Raw genomic sequence first — 19,699 nt, forward strand, 5'->3', positions numbered from 1 at the left:
TCTTAGTTAATTGGAAGACAAACAGCAAGGCTGTCATCTATGGGCAGAACTATGCAAATGAGGTATGGAAATAGAGCTTTTCTATTGGCCACTTAGGTGAATCTTGGTACTAACCAATCAGACAACCGGATTTACTCCCCAGGAAATGCCTATAAAAGCAGCAGTGTTCTATTTGCTTTCAAACTTGGTTTGCTTTGAGAAATACTCTTTTTTGTTTTTGTATTTGTTTTTGTTTTTTTTTGCGATGTCTGGCCGTGGTAAGCAAGGCGGTAAAGCTCGCGCTAAAGCGAAGTCTCGTTCTTCGCGGGCCGGTCTCCAGTTTCCCGTGGGTCGAGTGCATCGCCTGCTCCGTAAGGGCAACTACGCTGAGCGGGTCGGGGCTGGCGCGCCGGTGTACCTTGCAGCGGTGTTGGAGTACTTGACGGCAGAGATACTGGAGTTGGCCGGTAATGCGGCGCGCGACAACAAGAAGACTCGCATCATCCCACGCCACCTGCAGCTGGCCATCCGCAACGATGAGGAGCTTAACAAACTGCTGGGCCGCGTGACCATCGCTCAGGGCGGGGTCTTGCCGAACATCCAGGCGGTGCTGTTGCCTAAGAAGACCGAGAGCCACCACAAGGCCAAGGGCAAGTGATTTGACAGGGATTTGAGTTTCCGGAAGTGCTTTCAAACCCAAAGGCTCTTTTCAGAGCCCCCCACTATTTCAAAGGAAGAGCTAACACCACTTGGAATATTTAAAAAAAGGAAGGTAAGTTAATTTTTATCCAAGATAAGAAATGGAAGAAAACATTTTCTAGATCTTTAGGAAAGGGTCTTATTGTTACTAGAAATCTGTCTCTCTTTGCAGAAAGTGGTAAATCGGTTAAGGCCTAATGATCCACGAAGTGGTTAGGCATTTCAGACAGTCGAGTGATCTGCCTTTAGTCAGTAAAGCCTAAGCACGGTTTAACTGCAGGAATGGATATACGGTGGTCTCAAACTAACATGCCGAGTGCAATGGCCAGAACCTCTTAGACGTCTTGTTCTAGGCTGCAGACAACTCGTCTTTCCTAATCCCGCAAGGGAGTTAGGCTCTGCTCCCGCTAACTTTCAACGTGTCATCTGAAATTTACCACGTACTGATAGGGGCTTTTGAAAAATTGATTACCTGGAGTTAACATATGGTAGCTTAGAACAGACTGAATCTAGACTCGAATTGTGGCTTCTCCCCACATTTACAAATTGTGAGATTTGGGGCCAATTTCTAACCTGGTAGTTTTGTTGTATGTAAATTGGGGATAGAATGATGGTGTTTCCATTTTTTTTTTTTTTTGACAAACCGCTTAACACCCGTAACCTAGATTAGTGCCTGACATTCAACGAACCAAAATTAATAGAGGTTCAAATGCCTAGGCTCCTAATGCAGCTCCAAAAGGGATAGAATAGGGCTGCAGGCCTCCCTAAAATAGTTAACTACTAAGGATCTGGTAAATTAGCTGCTCCAACCCAAAAGTGTCGATCTGGTACTGTGCAAAAATTCCTAGGATCCTATTTTCCGGGATTGAGTCTCATCAAGTAAACATTTCTTCTGCATGACTCAGTTTGTGCTTGGATGAATAGGCAAGGAGGCTGAGTAGGCCAAAACTTGGGACCTGTGCGGCCCAGGGAGACGCACCCTCATTCAAACACTCCTGGAGCTTCACTGAAGCATTTTGCGTGGCATCAGTTCTTTTGGAGCATTCAAATCCGAGTGTGTGGGGAGAGAGAATCTAAACAGAAGCTGGTTCCCGTGAACGCACTTTTCTCATTCTCATGTTGGCACAGACATTCTGCGGTCTTGAGGCAGCCTCCATCCCTCTCGTCCCCTCCTCCCGCGCAACCGCCTACCCCCCACCCCCACCCCGGCCTTGAAACTACCAGCCAAAGAACTGGGGCTTGAGGGTCTTGGGTGCTTTGTGAAGGCAAATTGGCGGAAAAAGGAGTGAGCACCTTGATGGCCGCACGTTAGAATTTCCTGAATTTTTAAGGATAGCCGGAATGAAAATCAGTTTGGAGAAGGTCCGGCCTCACAGCATTTCAGGTAGGGGTCCACTGAGAGGACCGGGTTCTTTACGCCCAGCATTTCTTGTATGTTGGAGAACTTGGATCCTTAGGTTGCAATTGCTTTATATAAGCCTTGGGATACTTTTCATTGACTTTCCAGGTTGCCTTTGAACCCAGCTCCAACACTTAACTAGGTGGGTGACCTTGGGCTAGGTGCTTAACTTCTCCCTGCGTCCATTTCTTCCTATATGCCTTTGCTTGTCTTGTGATGAAAGGAGTGGGCTCAGCAGTGTGGGTTCTGAAATTAGAACACAGGGTGCTCGAGTAATGGCCAACACTTAGTAAGCACTTACTGTGTGTCAACATGCTTCCAGCATATTAATTTAACCCAACAATCTTAGAGATAAGTACCATTCCTATATCCCAATTTTAAAGATGAGGAAACAGGAAGACAGCATAAAGAACTTGTCTGAGCCCCAAGGTCAGGAAGCCAGTACTTCTAACCACTGGCTATTTTATAACCAACTGCTCCCTAAGAGGTAGTCAGAATAATGAAACAGGTAAAAATTCAATACATAATGGATGTAACTTTGTCCACATACCAGAATGTTACTAATTGTATCCTAAACTCTGAGAAATTTAAGAGAAGGAGGAGAGGTAATCTCCCTGGAATCTACATAAAGGGAGGGAGGTAAATCCTGACAGTGTGCTGGCCACTTATTTTTGTGTTAACCAATACACTTTTGATTTAGTATGTGACAAGTGAAACAAGGGGACAAGTGGGGAGATGGTTTAGTAAAGAACCACAGGACTTAAACTAATTTATTGTGGTAAGTGAAGAAGGGAGTTAGACAGGGCTTGAATTTGAATTCTCCCCTCTGGGCTTCAACAGCAAAACTTTGTATTGGATTACTTAAGAGTGAATGATACATTGTGTTAATTTTGTGTGTTTCATTGAGACCTCCTTAAAGTCAAGGACCACATCTTGTTAAATTGTTGATAGCATAGACCCTGGCATACAATAAACACTTGATAATCGGACACTGAGTAAATGTTGAGCTGAGTCAGTGGCTGGGCCATCAGGAAGTACTCTTCGTTCTAGAGGGTCAGTTTATTACCAGAGGAGACATTAATTACACACCAGACTAACAGGCTGCTAATAATATCTTCTCTTACCAGTAGATAATCCCTTCTGAAAAATCCAATTTGCATTGGCAACTTATTTTGGGAGCTTCAAAGAAACACAGAAGGTGCCAATTGATAAGGTCTTACCTAAGAGGTACTGCTAAGAGGCTATTCCCCAAGCAGAGGACATTCCTCACAGCTCTGGCCTAGCTTCTCCTCTCCAACATAGTTCTTCGCCTCCTACTTTGAAATGTCACTGTTTATATCCAAAAGCCCTAGTTACCACTTGGGAAAATTCTCTAGTGGGCAGTAAACTCTCAGTAGCTTTAGCTGGTTTCCAGCCCTTGAGTAGGTCTCCATCTACCATGCCTCAAGGGTCCTGGAGAGGACCATTTAAATTGGGGCAAGTTGATGTGAATCATAAACCCAGGGCTTCCAGTTACTGAAGACACCTGGGCACCAGGGACAAGATATGTATTAAAGGGATTCATTGAGATGTGAGGCTGAGACAGAATCATCATTCAATTATATAGCGTATTCCAAACAACACAGATCACTTTGATACAACATCGCCAATTATAAAATCTTCTTTAAAATTTCCAAATAATCTATGCAGCAATATCCTTTCCTTTACTCCATCCATTATCCATTCATGTTCTATTTTTTAAATGTGTCATTTGAACTCTTTTTTACAAGTGTGATACATTTTATAACCAGTTGTAAAAAAAAAAAAATTGTATATTTTAAGGTTAGAAGTAGGTTACCTTCTAGGGGTTTGTCATCTGTTGAGCCTGAATTATAATTATAAATGTAAATATACCTGTTAAGTATAATGCATGTGGGTTACTAGAAGACATTAGGAATTTAATTGAGGAATCCCCATACATACCAAAATTGAGAATAAGGGCTCACATGTAGCCCCAGTATTCTTCCCTCTATATTTTATTTCAGTACCTTGATCTTGTAGCAAACTAAGATTAGCATCATCAGGAGATCTATCAAAAGGCAGATTATAGTCTATATTTATACCCATAAAACTATTATTAATAAGTAGACAAATTTATGAAAAAAACTCAATAAATATAATCATTATAACACCAAAAGAATTTGGATCATAACATGTATACTTTAAAATAAAACGAATTCTAGGACATGGAATTAATGTAGTCATATTGAAAAAAATATCAGAAATTCATTGGACTTAATTAGATTACAGTTGTTAGTTAAGTTGTAGTTTAGGCAGGGTGATAGAACAAGCATCTCTTAAGACTTAGACTTACACATGTTACTTATAGTTGAGGTTCTTCCTGAAAGAAGCAAGTGTGCTAAGCTTCAGGGTCTCTGTTGTATGTTGCTTGTCTGCCAGTTGGAGCTTAAAGTTTTACCACATTCCTCACTCTCATGGCACCAGGCAGCAGCAGCTGAGCATGTCTATTCTTTCCTGTACTCAGTGATAGCCTGAGCTGAAAGTACAGGCCTTGACTTTACACCATGACAAATTGCCCTTGCATTCAAAATCTATCTCAGAATGGCTCTATCTCAAAATGCTCTAAATTTTAGAACCTTGGAGCTCAGTACTAGCCCCTGTTTACTCTGTCTCCTTGATGATTTTATCAGTAGTGTAGTTTCAAAGTCTGTCTATATGCAATAAACTTCCAATTTTACATCTCCAGTCCTGCTGTCTTCCCTGAAATGCAAATGTGTGCATACAAATTTCTACTTGACACCTTCACTTGAAACCCTAACAGGCCTCTCAACCTAAATACATTCAAGACACAAGAGTTTACATTATGCTTCTTAAGCCTGTTATTCCCTCCAATCCTCCCCAGCTCAGTAAATGACATTACTTGTAAGTCCATTTACTCAAGCGAAAATTCTAGGAATGAGCCTTGCTCCCTTTCCTTCATCTCCACAAATACAAACTATCTGTAAGTCACTTCACCTATACCTTTAATACATATCTTAATTTATTTACCATACTCCTTACCATGACCTGAAGAGCCATCCATGACCACCCTGGCCTCTGCCCACCTGCCTGACTTCATCTCCATCTCCCTGTCCAGCTACACTGGTCTCTCTTCCACCTGCCAAGCCCTTTGCTGCTTCAAGAAATTTGTACTGTTGGTCTCTTTCTCTGCAGTGCCCATCCTCTGATTTTTCTTCTGGCGAGCATGTTCTCAGCTCTTCTCCAGACAGGCCTATCTGAAATAGATCTACTCAGATGGATTAAAGATCTAAGGATAAAATACAAATACTAGATGAAATTTTAGGGAACACTTTGTATAACCTCAGTTTTGTATGTGTGTATTTTGAGGGGGAGGTGTCATTATTAAGCCAGGCAGGAAATACAAATGCCATATAGGAAGGGACACAGACCACATAGGACAAAAATAAATTTAAGATGCAATATTCCATAAAAAGAGTAGAAAACAAGCAGTAAATTGGGATGAAGGATTTGTAAAACATTATACACAAAAGGTTAATGACTTTAATTTACAAGGAAGACCTGCAAGCTGCTAAGAAAAGAGCAAACAATAATAGAAAAAAATTACTGAACAGGATATTTTATACCTTTTATTAAATTCAAATAGTGCATATGAGAAAAAACAAACCAAAATACATACAACGGTTCACCTTCCTAAAAGTTAGGTTATGCATATCATAGCAACAAAGGAATAGCATTTCTCACCTATGGATAGACAACCACTAAAACCAATAATACTTAGGATGCTGAGGATGAGGAAGGAGTGCCACAGTCATATTATCTTTTGAGAAAATTTCCTGGCAATATATATTAAAATTTATTAAGAGACACTCAACCTTTTGTAAAGCAAAGCAGTATCAGATAGATAGATAGATAGATAGATAGATAGATAGATAGATAGATAGATAGATGATAGATAGATAGTAGAAACTAGGGAAGAGAGGGGGTCTACCATCTAGAAATAAAAGCCCCATTATGTGAGGTTATATGAGGAGAGATTGTTAACCTGTATAAACATGTGTGTAAAGTGTTAAAAGGAGCATGAATTAAGTTTGTAACTTCAAGTATAGAAAGTAAAATAAAAAAGTTACCTCTCTCTGCTCACGTCTCACTCCAAGTTACTTTCTATCAATCATCTTGTTGAGATTCTTTAAAATACAGTCTAAGATTTTATTTATCAGATCCCTTGTTGTTTGCCTCTCCCCATTATACTCTCTGTTCCATGAAGTAGGACCTGGTCTGTGACATCCTAACATCTAACAGAAGGCCTGGGACTCAACTCGCTGGTGAATGAACCAGGGAATGGATGTTGTAGCACAAAAAGCCCTCTCAGAGCCCAGAAAGCACATGTGTATCTGAATTTCTGTATAAAAATGCCCACTAACCATTGTTAATACACTGCCTACTGCCCTACGCAGCTACCAGGACTGCAGTGAAATTTGGAAGTACCATATACACCATTTGTTTTCCACACTCTACCTTTTGCCAGGTTTCTGCACTAACCTCACCAGACTTAATGTCTCCTGATAAGCCTCAGTGACCCAGGAAGCCCAATTTCCTTTAAGGGCCTGTTTTCTCTGCTGGCTGATACCATGTATAAAAGAATCCTCTTTAATACCTTACTGGGTCTGTGGTTACTAATGCTTGCTTAGAGTCATGGAAGGAAAAGGGTCACACAGCTGATGTGTGTGACCAAATCAATGCTGTTTCATCCCCTTACAATGCCTGCTCTGCACATAAGGGTACCTTGGTGGCTTTTACAGTCTAATGCTGGATTATACAGTTAACACGATCATCTACAGGGTGAGTTTGTTGAAAAATTCTATCATACATCTCCACGCCCTGGCATGTCACATCCTCAGTAAATACTCGGAATGAATGCTCAGAATTAACGTGTTGGCAACAGAACTTATATCTGCACGGAAACGGAATAATCACTAAGCTGCAGGGATTTGTGAGTTTATTTCCGGGTGATGTACCTTTTTAGCCACCACTCGGTTTTAAATTCCAGTTGCTACATTTGGAGGGAGATACATGACTGGTATTTGAGCTACTTTGTCCAAGATAGGCCACTGACCACATGTGACATTTTAAATTTAAATAAAATAATGAGGGGCTTCCCTGGTGGTGCAGTGGTTGAGAGTCCGCCTGACAATGCAGGAGACACGGGTTGGAGCCCTGGTCTGGGAAGATCCCACATGCCGCGGAGCAACTGGGCCCGTGAGCCACAACTACTGAGCCTGCGCGTCTGGAGCCTCTGCTCCGCAACAAGAGGGGCCACGATAGTGAGAGGCCCGTGCACCGTGATGAAGATTGGCCCCCGCTTGCCGCAACTGGAGGAAGCCCACACACAGAAACGAAGACCCAACACAGCCAAAAAATAAATAAATAAATAAAAAATAATGAAACTAAAAATTCAGGTACTCAGTTGCACTAACCATATTTCAAGTTGCTGCTGGCTTCTACATTGGACGGATAGATGTAGAACATGTCTGTCAATGCAGAAAGTTCTATTGGTATCACACCGGGCTAGGTACTTTTTGTCCCTCTGAGCTAACATGTTCAAGTCCACTTAACCAGCTCCCTCCAGGTAGCATCTGAGGATACAGTTGCCTGATAAAATATAGGATGCTCAGTTAAATTTGAATTTCAGTTAAGTGACAAGTAATTGTTTTAGTATAAGTATGCCCCCAAATATGGCATGAGACATGCTATAATTCAACAAAAAATGTTGTTTATCTGAAATTCAGATTTAACTAGGCATCTTGTATTTTCATTTGCCAAATCTGGCAACCCTATCTGAAGAGCAAAATTAGAGCATCTTCCCGGGGAGGCTGGGTCCTCTTACCATGGGGAGTGTGTATATGAGGAAATGAAAAGGGCTGATACACAGAATGAACCAAACTCATTATGAGGAAAGAGGTTTGTAAGTTTTTCTGCATATGTTGAGGAAGGTTAAGAAAGAAGTTCCCAAATACATTTACTTTGGTTTCTTCTCTCGCCTTAGGTTTCAAAAGCTTCTCACTACAAAGAGACGCCTAGATCCAGAGTGTCTGTCAAACTCATCAATTCTCAGAAATAAATGGATTGGCATCTGTGTTCTGACATCATTGATTGATTCTGCACCTGCAAATTTTTTCCTATTAAAAACTCACTCTGGGTTTCTTTCTTCGTGTGTACTGTGTGTCTTGGGGATAAGGAGAGTAAAAGAGAAGGAGTGGTAAATATTATTGTGGAGAAGCTCTCTTTAGTACAAAATGTACCTAATTTCTTGAATAAGTAATACATTCACAGGGTTCAACCAAATCAAAATAACAAGGTATATGTGGAGAATCCACTCCTCACTGGATTACCCCACTGCTCCCTAGGTAACATTATTTTCCTTGTGTATTTGCCTATTGTTAATTCATGCTGATGTGAGTCAAGAATGAACGCATTTTATCTCCCCCAATTTTCATTCTTAAAAGATAGCAGACTGTATACACTTACTCTTTTCTATAACAGTGTATCTTGGAAAACTTTCCAGATATGAACATAGGGGGCATCCTGTACACTGTCTCATGGTATTGTACTGTGAATGCATCACACAGTACATCACAGTTCATGGAACCTGTCTCCTGTTGGTAGGCACATAAAGCAATTCCAGAATAACAAACCCTGATGTACAGCAAAATGAAAATTGTTCTAATATTCCTCTGGGATGGTGGAAAATGAACAGAAATTCAAGTCACTCTTGGCTTGGACTCAAGGTTCTTCTCCTTAAAAACTGTGGCTTTAGCCAAGCTCATTTTGAACCCCAGTTTCTTCATCTGTAAAATGGAGGTAATACGTACCTTAAGTAACTATGAAAATGAAAAAAAAAAAATGTTTGGAATTATAAAGAACAGCACAAACAAAATTATTTAATTTTTCAACACTACTTCTTTTGTGAAAGTTATATATAATAAATTGTAATAGGATCAGGCTAATATGGTACCAAGACAGAGGAAGATAGTTTCATTAATTACCTGGTTAAATGGCCATTTCCTCACACAGGAGTTAGAAGGCACACCCTCCCAATCTGCCTGCCCCTTTGCCCCTTCTGCTCTTTCCTCTTAAGTCAAGGTCAGGTTTTAAGAATGTTTCTGCTACTCTAGTGTCTGTGTATTGGGGACTGGGGGCCTGGATGGTCCACTGCTGTATTGCCAGCTCTCAGCTGGTGTCTGACATTGCCTGGCATGTACTAATCACTCAGGAAATAGCTGATGAATTCCTAAGGCTGGGTTGTAAGAAGGACACACCCAACTTAGTCTTAAAAAATACCTATATAAGTCTATACAAAGTGGTTTGTGTGTGTACACACATACATATACATATGCATGTACACACAGCACAGACATGCAATGAAATATTCTGGAAAGACATGCGAATCTGGAATGAAAATACTTGGGTCTGTATTCCAGCTCTGCCATTTACCAAGTGTCTGACTGGGGGTGAGTCACCTGCCATCCCTGAAAAATCAGGCTTTTCATCTGTAAAATGGGATAATAGCACCTCCCAGAGTTTTGAAAAACCAATCAAATGAGAGCACATGAGAAAGCACTTTGTTCCTTGTAAAACCTAACATAAACATGTGTAAGATTATATAAAGATAGAAGTAGAGGTAGAAATTATCTCTCACCTGTTGATCTATTCACAAATGTGGGAAGTTGAAGAGGACGTTGGGATTTCCAAGTTGGGATTTGCCAGCTTCCACCTGCAGAGATTGAGGTGACTTAGGTTGTGATAAGCCAGATCACTGCCTACTTCTGGCAGCCACTCCCCCATGGCTGGAGGAAGCTTCCAGAGGAGTGGGCCTGGCAGACATGTAGTGTTGAAATGGCAGTGGACGCACCCAGTCACCTGCCACCAGGTCTCTTCCAGGTGCAGAAGCAGCAGCCCCAGTGGACTGGGTGGGCATTGTGAACTCAGCTGAGCCACCTTTCCAAGAGCAGAGACTCCTAAGACAGGGATGCTCCAAACTGTGCCTACTCCATTTTGGGCTCAGCTTGACTCCCTGGATATGGAGAATCACCCCTACTGGGTACCTGTGCAACTTTGGCAGAGAAGAGAAATATGTGGAAGGCCATTAAGGAAAGGGGCCCTAGATACAGTGGTTCTTTGGGAGGAAAGAATAAAGGAAGGGAAGAGCACAGAAGGAAAACTTCGATTTCCTTTAGCTCAGTCCTTCAGGCTGTGGATAAAGAGACTGGGGCCCTGAGCAGCTGGTCTCTGTGTGGTCACAAAACAGATCAGCGGTTTGTACAGGTCACCCACAGAGTTATATTTCTGCCCTCGCCGTCTTCATCCTCTCAGGCCTCCAGTGGAAAATCTACATGTCATTTTGAACCTTCCTTGCATTCTATTCTGTGTTCAGGGTAACATGGGTAGCCTGGAATTGGCCATAGCGGGAGTATTTACACAACAAGAACTGGCGACAAATCAGTATTGGGGGAGTTTTCCTGGAGAATCAGTTGTTAAACGTTTACCAGCACACCACTACCTTAAACATCCTTTGTTTCTACCCCATAAAGATACTCTCATACCTCTCATGACTCTCTCTGTGTCTGTCTCTCTCTCGTGCACACACGTTGGCTCACGCTATTGTGCTGTTTTCCTACCTAAAAGGGTTCTGTCTCACCTCCCAAATGAGCCCCATGCCTCTGGGCTGATTTAATTCCCACAGTCCTATGATCCGCACCTATTGTGGATTCTTCTGCATTGTTTCCCATCTGCTGGGTTCTCATATCGACTTTCCAAATTTTATGAGGAACCCTGACACACTCTTCTCACCCATCCTCACCTGCCTCACCCCTCACTTCCTTCAGGCTTTTGCTCAAATGTCACCTTCTCAGTGAGACCCTCCCTAGCCTTCCTCCTACTCCCAGAGGGAAGAGATGCCTGCTGGGAGGGTGGCCAAGGTCTGGCAGAGAGTGATGCTGGGAGTGCGGACTGTCAGTACAGCATGGCTAGGAATGTCATGAGCAAAGGCACTGCTAGGACACAAGCAGGGCTGTTTAACCGATGACCCCAGGGATTTCCTCTGGGTTGCCTGGCAATGAACTGGGAACAATGGCTGCTTCTCTCCCTGTGGGAGAATCAGCCAATGTTCTCAGGTGCTGGGAGGCTGGTGCTCCCAGCTGAAACCCACACAGAAAAGGTTTCTTCTCATTCAAGTCTGGTCTCGTGCTTTCTCTATGAAAAGGAACAGCACAGGCACTGGGTCCCCTTCCGGAGCACAGCCCCTCTGTGTATCAGGCTGTTCCCTTCCCTGGCACGTGACTCAGAGCTGCAGGAGAGCAGGCACTGCGCATCTGCCGACTTCTGCCCACGAGTTCCAGCAGACACAACTGACACTGTCCCTGCCAACCGGACAGGAGCCCAAAGTACGAAGACCTTTTAGGAGGAGTTAATGACCTCTAGAGGAGGGAGTCGGTGGGAAGGAGTGGCTATAAACAGCTTTCATTATGGGCTGAGATCGAACTTTTTAATCATTATTCTAATCACCTTGTGTCTCATCTTCTCAAATGTTCTCCACGAACGCTACAAACCAACAGCTCTTTCTGAAATTTCTTATTTATCCCTTTGTATTCCTCCCCCACCCCACCCCCACACCCACCACCCTTTCCTTTGCCCGTTTTCCCGCTCTCTTTCCTCTCCATTTAGCATCAGCTATTTTTTAAGGAGCACTTTTTAAAAGTACCTTGTTTTCACACTAGGTGGTCAGTGTTGAAATACGTGGAGACTCTGCCACCGCTGCACTCCGCGGATGCCCCAGTGGGACCCAGTCACGCCGGAACTACAGGCTCAGCTCGGGTTTCCGGTGCCGGCATCTGTGTTATGGAGCCGCAGAACGGTCCTCTGGCTCCATCAGTAAGAACCACGCCGCTCGGATCTCACCTGTGACTCAGAAGCTGTGCCTCAGAATCAGACAAATATTCCTTGTTATCCAAATTTACTGCTATCTAAACTAGAGTTGGATTGGGAGGAATGTGGTTCCTACCTCACTTCGTTAGATTATAATGCTCACTCAAGCACTAACTTATTTAATCTTCATAATGTCATGAGGTAGGTGCTATTATTGTCCCATTTTGTAGATTGGGAGACCAAGGCACAGAGAGATTACCTAACTTGCCCAGGTCATGTACCTGGTAAAAAGGACGGATGGGGGAAGTGTGCAGATGAGAATAAGACACACACAGGGAAGCAGCTTCATAGTGTTATTGGGAAGGCAAATGAGGTAATACAGGTAAAAACCTCAGAAGAGCGCCCAGTTCGAAGGGAACCCTCGACAAATGCTAGTTGCTGTTTGCTGCTATTATCATAACAGTAACTATCTAATTACACAATGCAACCAGTGGTCTAGTAGCCCAAAGAGCTAAAAACTGTCTGTCTCTTTGGAGGCTTTGTTTGCTTTAATTTGGTTATTTGTTACACCAATTTTATATTGTTCTCTGGACTTTAGTCTTTAAGAAATACCCTGGCCTCATCAACATGTTCCACCGGGGCCTCCCATTGGTCAAATCTACTGGCAGCCAGAGAGCAAGGGAGCCTGGGAAATGTAGTTTCCAGTGGCAGCGCCTTCGGACAGTAAACAGGCAAATGAGGGAAACAATGAGAAATTCAAACAAATGTTTCTGAAAATCTGATGCCTGAGCATGAGACCTTGTATGTGCACTCAACCAGAGGTACACTTCCATCTTGAAGTGCAGAAAAGAGCAGAAATAAGGCCCTGCTCCTTTTTTTAATTTTTAGGTGAGTTATGATATTCTGTGACAGAAAGAAGTGGGTATACAATTTTAAGAAAGCAAGAAGGCATTTGATTTTAAACAATTTACTCTTTTTATTTGTACTCAATCCAAATGAAGTGACTGCAACTTTGAAGGCTGGTTGTTTTGAGTTCCGGAACAGTGTGAAATAATGAAAATAAAAACACAGATGTGGCCATCCATCAGACCCTACTTTGCAACCCTTCCATTGCAACCCTACAATGCGACATTGAGCAAACTATTTTCCCTTTTCATCTTCAGTTTCCTTGCCTGGAAAATGGAACCAATGATGATCACCCACCTCAGAGGATAGATGCAAAGATTAAGTGGGGATAATGTGCTTGGTAAATAATAGACACTGAAAACCATGCCCTCTCTTCCCTTTATTTCCCCTTGTATGTCTTTGGCTTATCTCCGGATGTATCCGTTATCTATTGCTGCATCACAAATTATCCTCAAACTTAGCAGCTTCAGGATCTGAGAGTAGCTGAGCTGGGTTCTCCGGGTCTCTCACAAGGCTGCATTTAGGATGTGGCCAGGAGTGCAATCATCTCAAAGCTCAATGTGGGATTGATCCACGTCCAAACCCGTGCACATGGTTGTTGGAGGGACTCAGTTCCTCAAGGGCTGTTTGTTAGACTGAAGTCCTCAAGTCCTTGTTTCTTGTCATGTCGGTGGCTTACTGACTTTCTTCTGAGGAAATGAGCAAGTGAGAGAGTGCAAGTGGGGGCCCAAGATAGAAGCTACAACCTTTTGCAAACTAATCTCAAAAATGACACACCATAGCTTTTGACATATTCTATTTTTTTTTTAAGAGTCTGTGCTTTTTAAAATTTTTTTATTTATTTATTTATTATTTTTGGCTGCGTTGGGTCTTCGTTGCTGTGCGCGGGCTTTCTTTAGTTGCGGCAGTGTGGGCTACTCTTCCTTGTGGTGCTCGGGGTTCTCATTGCGGTGGCTTCTCTTATTCCGGAGCACGGGGTCTAGGAGCGTGGGCTTCATTAGTTGCGGCACACGGGCTCAAGCTGCTCTGTAGCATGTGGGATCTTCCAGGTGCAGGGCTCAAACCCGTGTCCCCTGAATTGGCAGGCGGATTCTTAACCACTGCGCCACCAGGGAAGCCCTGACGTATTCTCTTTGTTAGAAGCAAGTCACCAGGTGCAGCACACACTCAAGAAAAGGGGATAACTTAGGGATATGAACCCTCAGAGGCAGGGATCGTTTTGATTCTGTCAGAGGATCCCCACCACACTGGATATATCACAACCTGATTAAAAGAAGGTGAAACTGTCTTCTTGATCCCGCGTCTTTAAAGATGGAAGTGTACCTCTGGTTGAGTTCAGATACAAGGACTCATGCTCAGGCATCAGATTCGCAGAAATATTTGAATTTCTGATTGTTTCGGTCATTTGCCTGTTTATTCTCTGAAGCTGCTTATGTCACTGGAAACTACAATTCCCAGGCTCCCTTGCTCTCTGGCTTCCAGTAGACATGACCAATGGGAGGCCCCAGTGGAACATGGTGAGACCAAGGTATTTCTGCCCTTCCTGCCTTTGCTTCCTGGGGTTTCTCCAGCCTCATTGGCACTCTTTGGCTCCAGTCCCACCAGATAGCTGGTCTCTTGGTGGTCTCCACTCCTGTCTTACCAGCCTGTGTTGTTCCAGCTTCACTGGAGATCCAGCCCCAACTCCTAGATGATAGCAGCACCTCTTTTTCCTTTGTCCTAGCTCTTGGAGAAGTGGCAACTTCTTGCTGCTGCTTATCTTTGGTTACTCCTCATCTCTCTTTTGGTTTCTTAACTCTTTCATGAGCGGTTTCACTGATTACCTCTATTAAATTCATCCTATATAAAATCCCTGGAGCAGTTTTTAATACACTGACAAACAGTGGGACTGAATCCAACTGATAAACATTGGTCTTTCCTGAACAACTCATGTACAGAGCAGTGTTTGCAGCAAAAGTTTTCTAAAGCATTTGCGATGCTAAATATCTGCCCTAGTCCTCATGCTGCTGGAAGTCCAGACGGTGATTGCTTATTCAGAATGTAACTTCACCACTCTGGGCTTAAGTTTCCTGTTTTACAAAGTGAGAGGATTTATGACATCTGTGGTCTCTTAAATCCCTGAATATTAGGGGCTCCAGAATTTCTCCATAGGGAAAGTTTAGGAACCATATTTTGGGAAGTGGGTGGAGGCACTTTATATGAGACCAAAGTTGGGGTGAAGGGGAAGAAAAGAAAACAAACAAAAACCCAAAAACCCTAAGTTGTCCATGTCACAGAAGAGGGGGGTCACTGGGGGAAGTTAATGAGGATTGTACTATGACTTCATAAACTAAGTATGTTGTCCTACAAATTGCTTCTTATTTCCTACTCCAGCCCCTGCTTTCTACCCCACCCCAAATCAAAGAATAGTGCTTAGAAATAAAGCTTCAGGGCCTCCCTGGTGGTGCAGTGGTTAAGAATCCGCCTGCCAGTGCAGGGGACACGGGTTCGAGCCCTGGTCCAGGAAGATTCCCACATGCCGCGGAGCAACTAAGCCCGTGCGCCACAACTACTGAGCCTGCACTCTAGAGCCCTCGAGCCACAGCTACTGAGCCCACGTGCCACAACTACTGAAGCCCGCAGGCCTAGAGTCCCTGCTCCGCAACAAGAGAAGCCCGTGCACCGCAACGAAGAGGAGCCCCTGCTCGCCGCAACTAGAGAAAGCCCACGCGCAGCAACGAAGACCCAACGCAGCCAAAATAAATAAATAAATAAAATAAATCTATTAAAAAAAAAAGAAATAAAGTTTCAAAACATGAGAATAAAATTTTACTGTACTTGGTATAACAATAATTTATAAAGGATGGCACAATTAGTCACTGGAATAATCTTACAAGGTGGAGAGACAGTACAGGAAAGCTCTCATAGTTTAAGTCCTTGGGCAAGTTACTTAACATCTTTGGATGCAGTTTTGTCTTCTGGAAAATGATGTAATAATAGCACCATTGTGCCAGTGACTTGTAATAATCCTTGTTATTACAAGGATTAAGTGAGTATTTGTAAAGTGCTTAGAACATATTGTATTTACTGGCATATTGTATTTACTCTATGGTAAACTTTATAAATATATTGCAATATTCTAAATTATAATTGACTATATTTGTACTGTAACTGATATAAATTATATTGGAATATCATGGTTACTGTAAGTCTGGAGAATTCATATAAGAGCAACTGTGAGAAAAGGGAGGTTGGTGATCACCTAGAAAAAGAAAAGTTTGTAGAATGGTAACTTGTTCAGTGTGTCTTTTCCACAAAACAAAACACAGTACACAGGTGTCCTCAGGGTGGAGGAGCTGATTGATTGGGTGACCACTGCTTGATAAAAATATCCCTTATTCGAACTATATGCTCAAAAAGCATCCTCTAATCTATATCTTGGTCTCCTGACCAGAAAGTATGTACACCTCTGATACTTATTTTCAATATCAAGTGCATCTCATTATAAATTAATTAATGGCATGGCTTATAAACTCATTTCATGTGAATTTAAGTTTGTATAATCATAGTAATAGGTAATAGATAATATGTAATATGCAGGGTTGTTTACTATGTCTCAGTATTATAAGCACTTCAAAAATATTTTATCAAATCTCAGCATACTCCTGAGTAGATAACAGCTGTATCAGTTAGATTTTGCTAAATTATATAACAAGAAAACCCCAAATCTAAGTGGATGACAATGTCAAGGGTTATTTCAGGCTCACATTGCATTTTTTTATAGATCAGTTGTGGTTCTGCTCCACATTTTCTTCATGGAGGGATCCAGACTAAAGGAACATGACATGAAAAGATCTCATTGCTCCTAACGATTCTGCTGGAAAGTGAGTACACCTCACTTCTACTCACATTTGATCTACCAAAGCAACTCCCATGGCAGTGACTGATATCGAGTTGGTGTGGAAGTGTACTCCTCACAGGGGTAGGCATGTCATAAATCGATATCAGTGGGCAGGGATGTATAATTCTCCCAAAAAGGGCAGCAAAAATTGGGAGTAAAAGTGAAATCTACCGCACTATCCTCATGCAAATTTTAGAATTGAGAAACTTGAGAAATAGAGTTTGGTAAATTTCTTAAAGTTGCAAACCTAGTAAGTGATAGGATTGGGATCTGAAATAGAGCTGTTCATCTCCAGAACTGTGATAGCCAGACTCCAACATGGCCCTGGTAATTCTCATCCTCTGATATGCATGCACATGTGCAGACTCCCAAACTAAATAGGACGGACCTATAGAACTAATAGAATATTGTGATTTCTGAAGTTATGTCATAAAGGATATTGTGACTTGTGTTTTGCACTCTCTTGGATCACTCATTCTTGGGGAAGCCAGCGGTGATGGAGTGAGCTCTCAAGCAGCCCGATGAACAGGTACACATGCCAAGGAACTGAGGCTTTCTGCCAATAGCCAACACTGACTTGCCAGCCATGTGAGCCATATGAGACATCTGGGAATTGGATCTTCTATTCTCAGTCAAGTTTTCAGATGACTGCAGCCAGAGTAACATTTTGACTGCAATTTTATCAGAGATCCCAAGTCAAAACCACCCAGTTAAGTCACCCCCAAATTCCTGACCCATGGAAACTGTGTGAGATAATAAATGCTCATTATTATTTTAAGCCACTAAATTCTGGGATAATTTGTTATACAGCAATGGATAACTATGCCAAACTGCCACCAGGTATGAATTAACAATATTGTGTAAGTGGATGGAACTTACATTTACAAACCAGCAAATTCATATAATTTAGGGGGAACAGAGAGGGAAATGTAAAGGGATGCTGAGGGAATAATAGGAAGTAGGATAGACAAAGAGAGAAAAGTCAAGAACAGAGAAAAGATACACAGGCTCAAATGCAATCTATTCTCGTTCTTTGAACCATCTCTTTTGAAGACACCAGCAACATCTTTGAATAAATAGATGTTGAAGAGATTGATTAGGAAAATGATTATGAGTTCAATATTAAGGTTAATGGAAAGGTAGTTAATATCTCTGAAGTCATTCTTTCTCACAGGGTCCACTTTCTAGACAGAAGAGAATATTTCTCAAGCTCTTGCCAGAATTAAGGGATCTGTGTTTTGACTCTTAAGAGTATATATGTAGACACTTATGTTTTATATTCTTAAGCTCTTCTGGGCCAAGAAAGGATACCCAATCCTCCATCCCATCCCCAGATCCAAACTACTCTCCACCTGCACCTTCTGCAAGGACCCTGCCTCCTTCCAGATGCCACAGGATTCCCTTCCTGACAGCCCAGGGGACAAATCACTAACCTCTCTCAGACTTTCATTTTGAAACAATAATGGGTTCTTGGAGTTTCCATATGCTTCAACATCCAAATTAAGTTTAGAATCATTTATTAGATTCACTCTTTTCATATTTTTTTGTTTCGGTTTTATTGATTTATTTAGACTTAGTCCAGTGAACAATCTAACTCTGAGTTTAGAGCGCAAAATGTGTGTGAGCTTGTGTATAGTGCAAAATACATAAGATACCAAAATATATACATACTCTGCAAGATATAAAGATAAAGAGATTAAGATCACCTCTTAAACTATACCTTCAATCTGCTGATTAAGACCTATTATTTATTAAATCAATTTATTTGGTTGTGATCAGAAATCAATAGATTTCTCTATTGAAATAAAAGAGAAAAGAGGAGAGGGAAGAGATGAGAAGAAGAAATAGCAGAGCAAATTGCATTTAAAAGGAATATCTATTTCTTCCTCAAAGTTTTGTTTCAGTTAGGGCAAGCATAAGTGCATGTGAGTGTGAGTGTATGATGTAAAATGTGTTTCTTAGTGTAGGTTATAGTCAAAAAGAGTTCTTAAAAAAATAAATAACTGGCCAGCTAATGAACATTTGAAAATAAACTGAAACCATTACCATTTAGGCTACAAAGCACCCAAAACTTAGTGGCTTAAAACAACTATTTTATTATACCCATAGATTCTTCAAATCAGGATTTCTGATAGAGCAGAGTGGAGTTGGCTTGTCTCTTTGCCATGATGTTTGGGACTTCACCTGAAAAGACTTGACCACTGGAAGCTGGAATCAGCTGGAGACTCCTTCTCTCACATTGCTGGTCCTTGTATCAGGATGGTTCAAAAACTGCTATGACTAACCAGAGTGCCCAAACGTGGTCTCCACAGGCAGCTTGACTTTCTCACAACGTGGTCTCAGAACTACCGAAATTCTTACGAGATAGATAGTTCAGAAACAGAAGCCTAAGTGTTCCAGCAAATAAGGCAGAAGCTCCATTGCTTTTTAAGACCTAGCGGCGGAGGTCACACAGCCTCCCTTCCTTCACATTCTATTGGTGCAAGCTGTCACAAGGTCACTCAGATTCAAGGGCACCAGAATTAGACTTGATGGGGAAGTGACAAGACACATTGGAGAAGGGAATGTGGGTCAGAAGAAATAGTTGCGACCATTTTTGAGAAATTAAATTTGCCATATTATATAACCACGAGAATGTCCAGGAGTGGTAGACTAGATAAGTAAATACATTGGGCCACATGTATAAAAGAAATATTAAACTGCAGTACAAATCACCAAACTAGAGCTCTCTGCACCAGTATAATACAGAGGGATGGATCTTGTTCAGGGAAAAAAAGCAGTACATGAAAGATTAAATACACTATGATTTTGCACGTATACATAACAAAATCAGGCCAAACTAAAGCATTGTTTACGGATACACAGATAAATGATGAATCTGTAAATGAAAAAAC

The 19,699-nt window shown here is 41.9% G+C and overlaps 2 protein-coding genes across 3 annotated transcripts in view; one reads left to right on the forward strand and one right to left on the reverse strand.

Moving 5' to 3' along the window:
- The window catches only part of LOC133094981 (uncharacterized), a 110,129-nt gene that overhangs the window by 62,327 nt on the left and 28,103 nt on the right, over positions 1-19,699 (reverse strand). The window lies entirely within an intron of this gene.
- LOC133094992 (histone H2A type 1-C) lies at positions 199-13,092 on the forward strand. Of its 2 annotated transcripts, none has more exons than XM_061195793.1 (2): positions 199-751; positions 11,872-13,092. In XM_061195793.1, the coding sequence occupies exon 1, from the start codon at positions 245-247 to the stop codon at positions 635-637; it is 393 nt and encodes a 130-aa protein (XP_061051776.1). In that variant the 5' UTR covers positions 199-244; the 3' UTR covers positions 638-751; positions 11,872-13,092. The 2 variants fall into 2 exon arrangements, with proteins under 2 accessions (XP_061051776.1, XP_061051775.1); XM_061195792.1 differs by lacking the exon at positions 11,872-13,092 and adding an exon at positions 8,142-8,302.

The sequence above is a fragment of the Eubalaena glacialis genome, chromosome 7 (assembly GCF_028564815.1).
Source record: "Eubalaena glacialis isolate mEubGla1 chromosome 7, mEubGla1.1.hap2.+ XY, whole genome shotgun sequence".
NCBI classification, from domain to species: Eukaryota; Metazoa; Chordata; class Mammalia; order Artiodactyla; family Balaenidae; genus Eubalaena; species Eubalaena glacialis.

Coding starts and splice junctions, on each gene's coding strand:
- LOC133094992 (XM_061195793.1), top strand. CDS start 245: ATGTCTGGCCGTGGTAAGCAAGGCGGTAAAGCTCGCGCTAAAGCGAAG.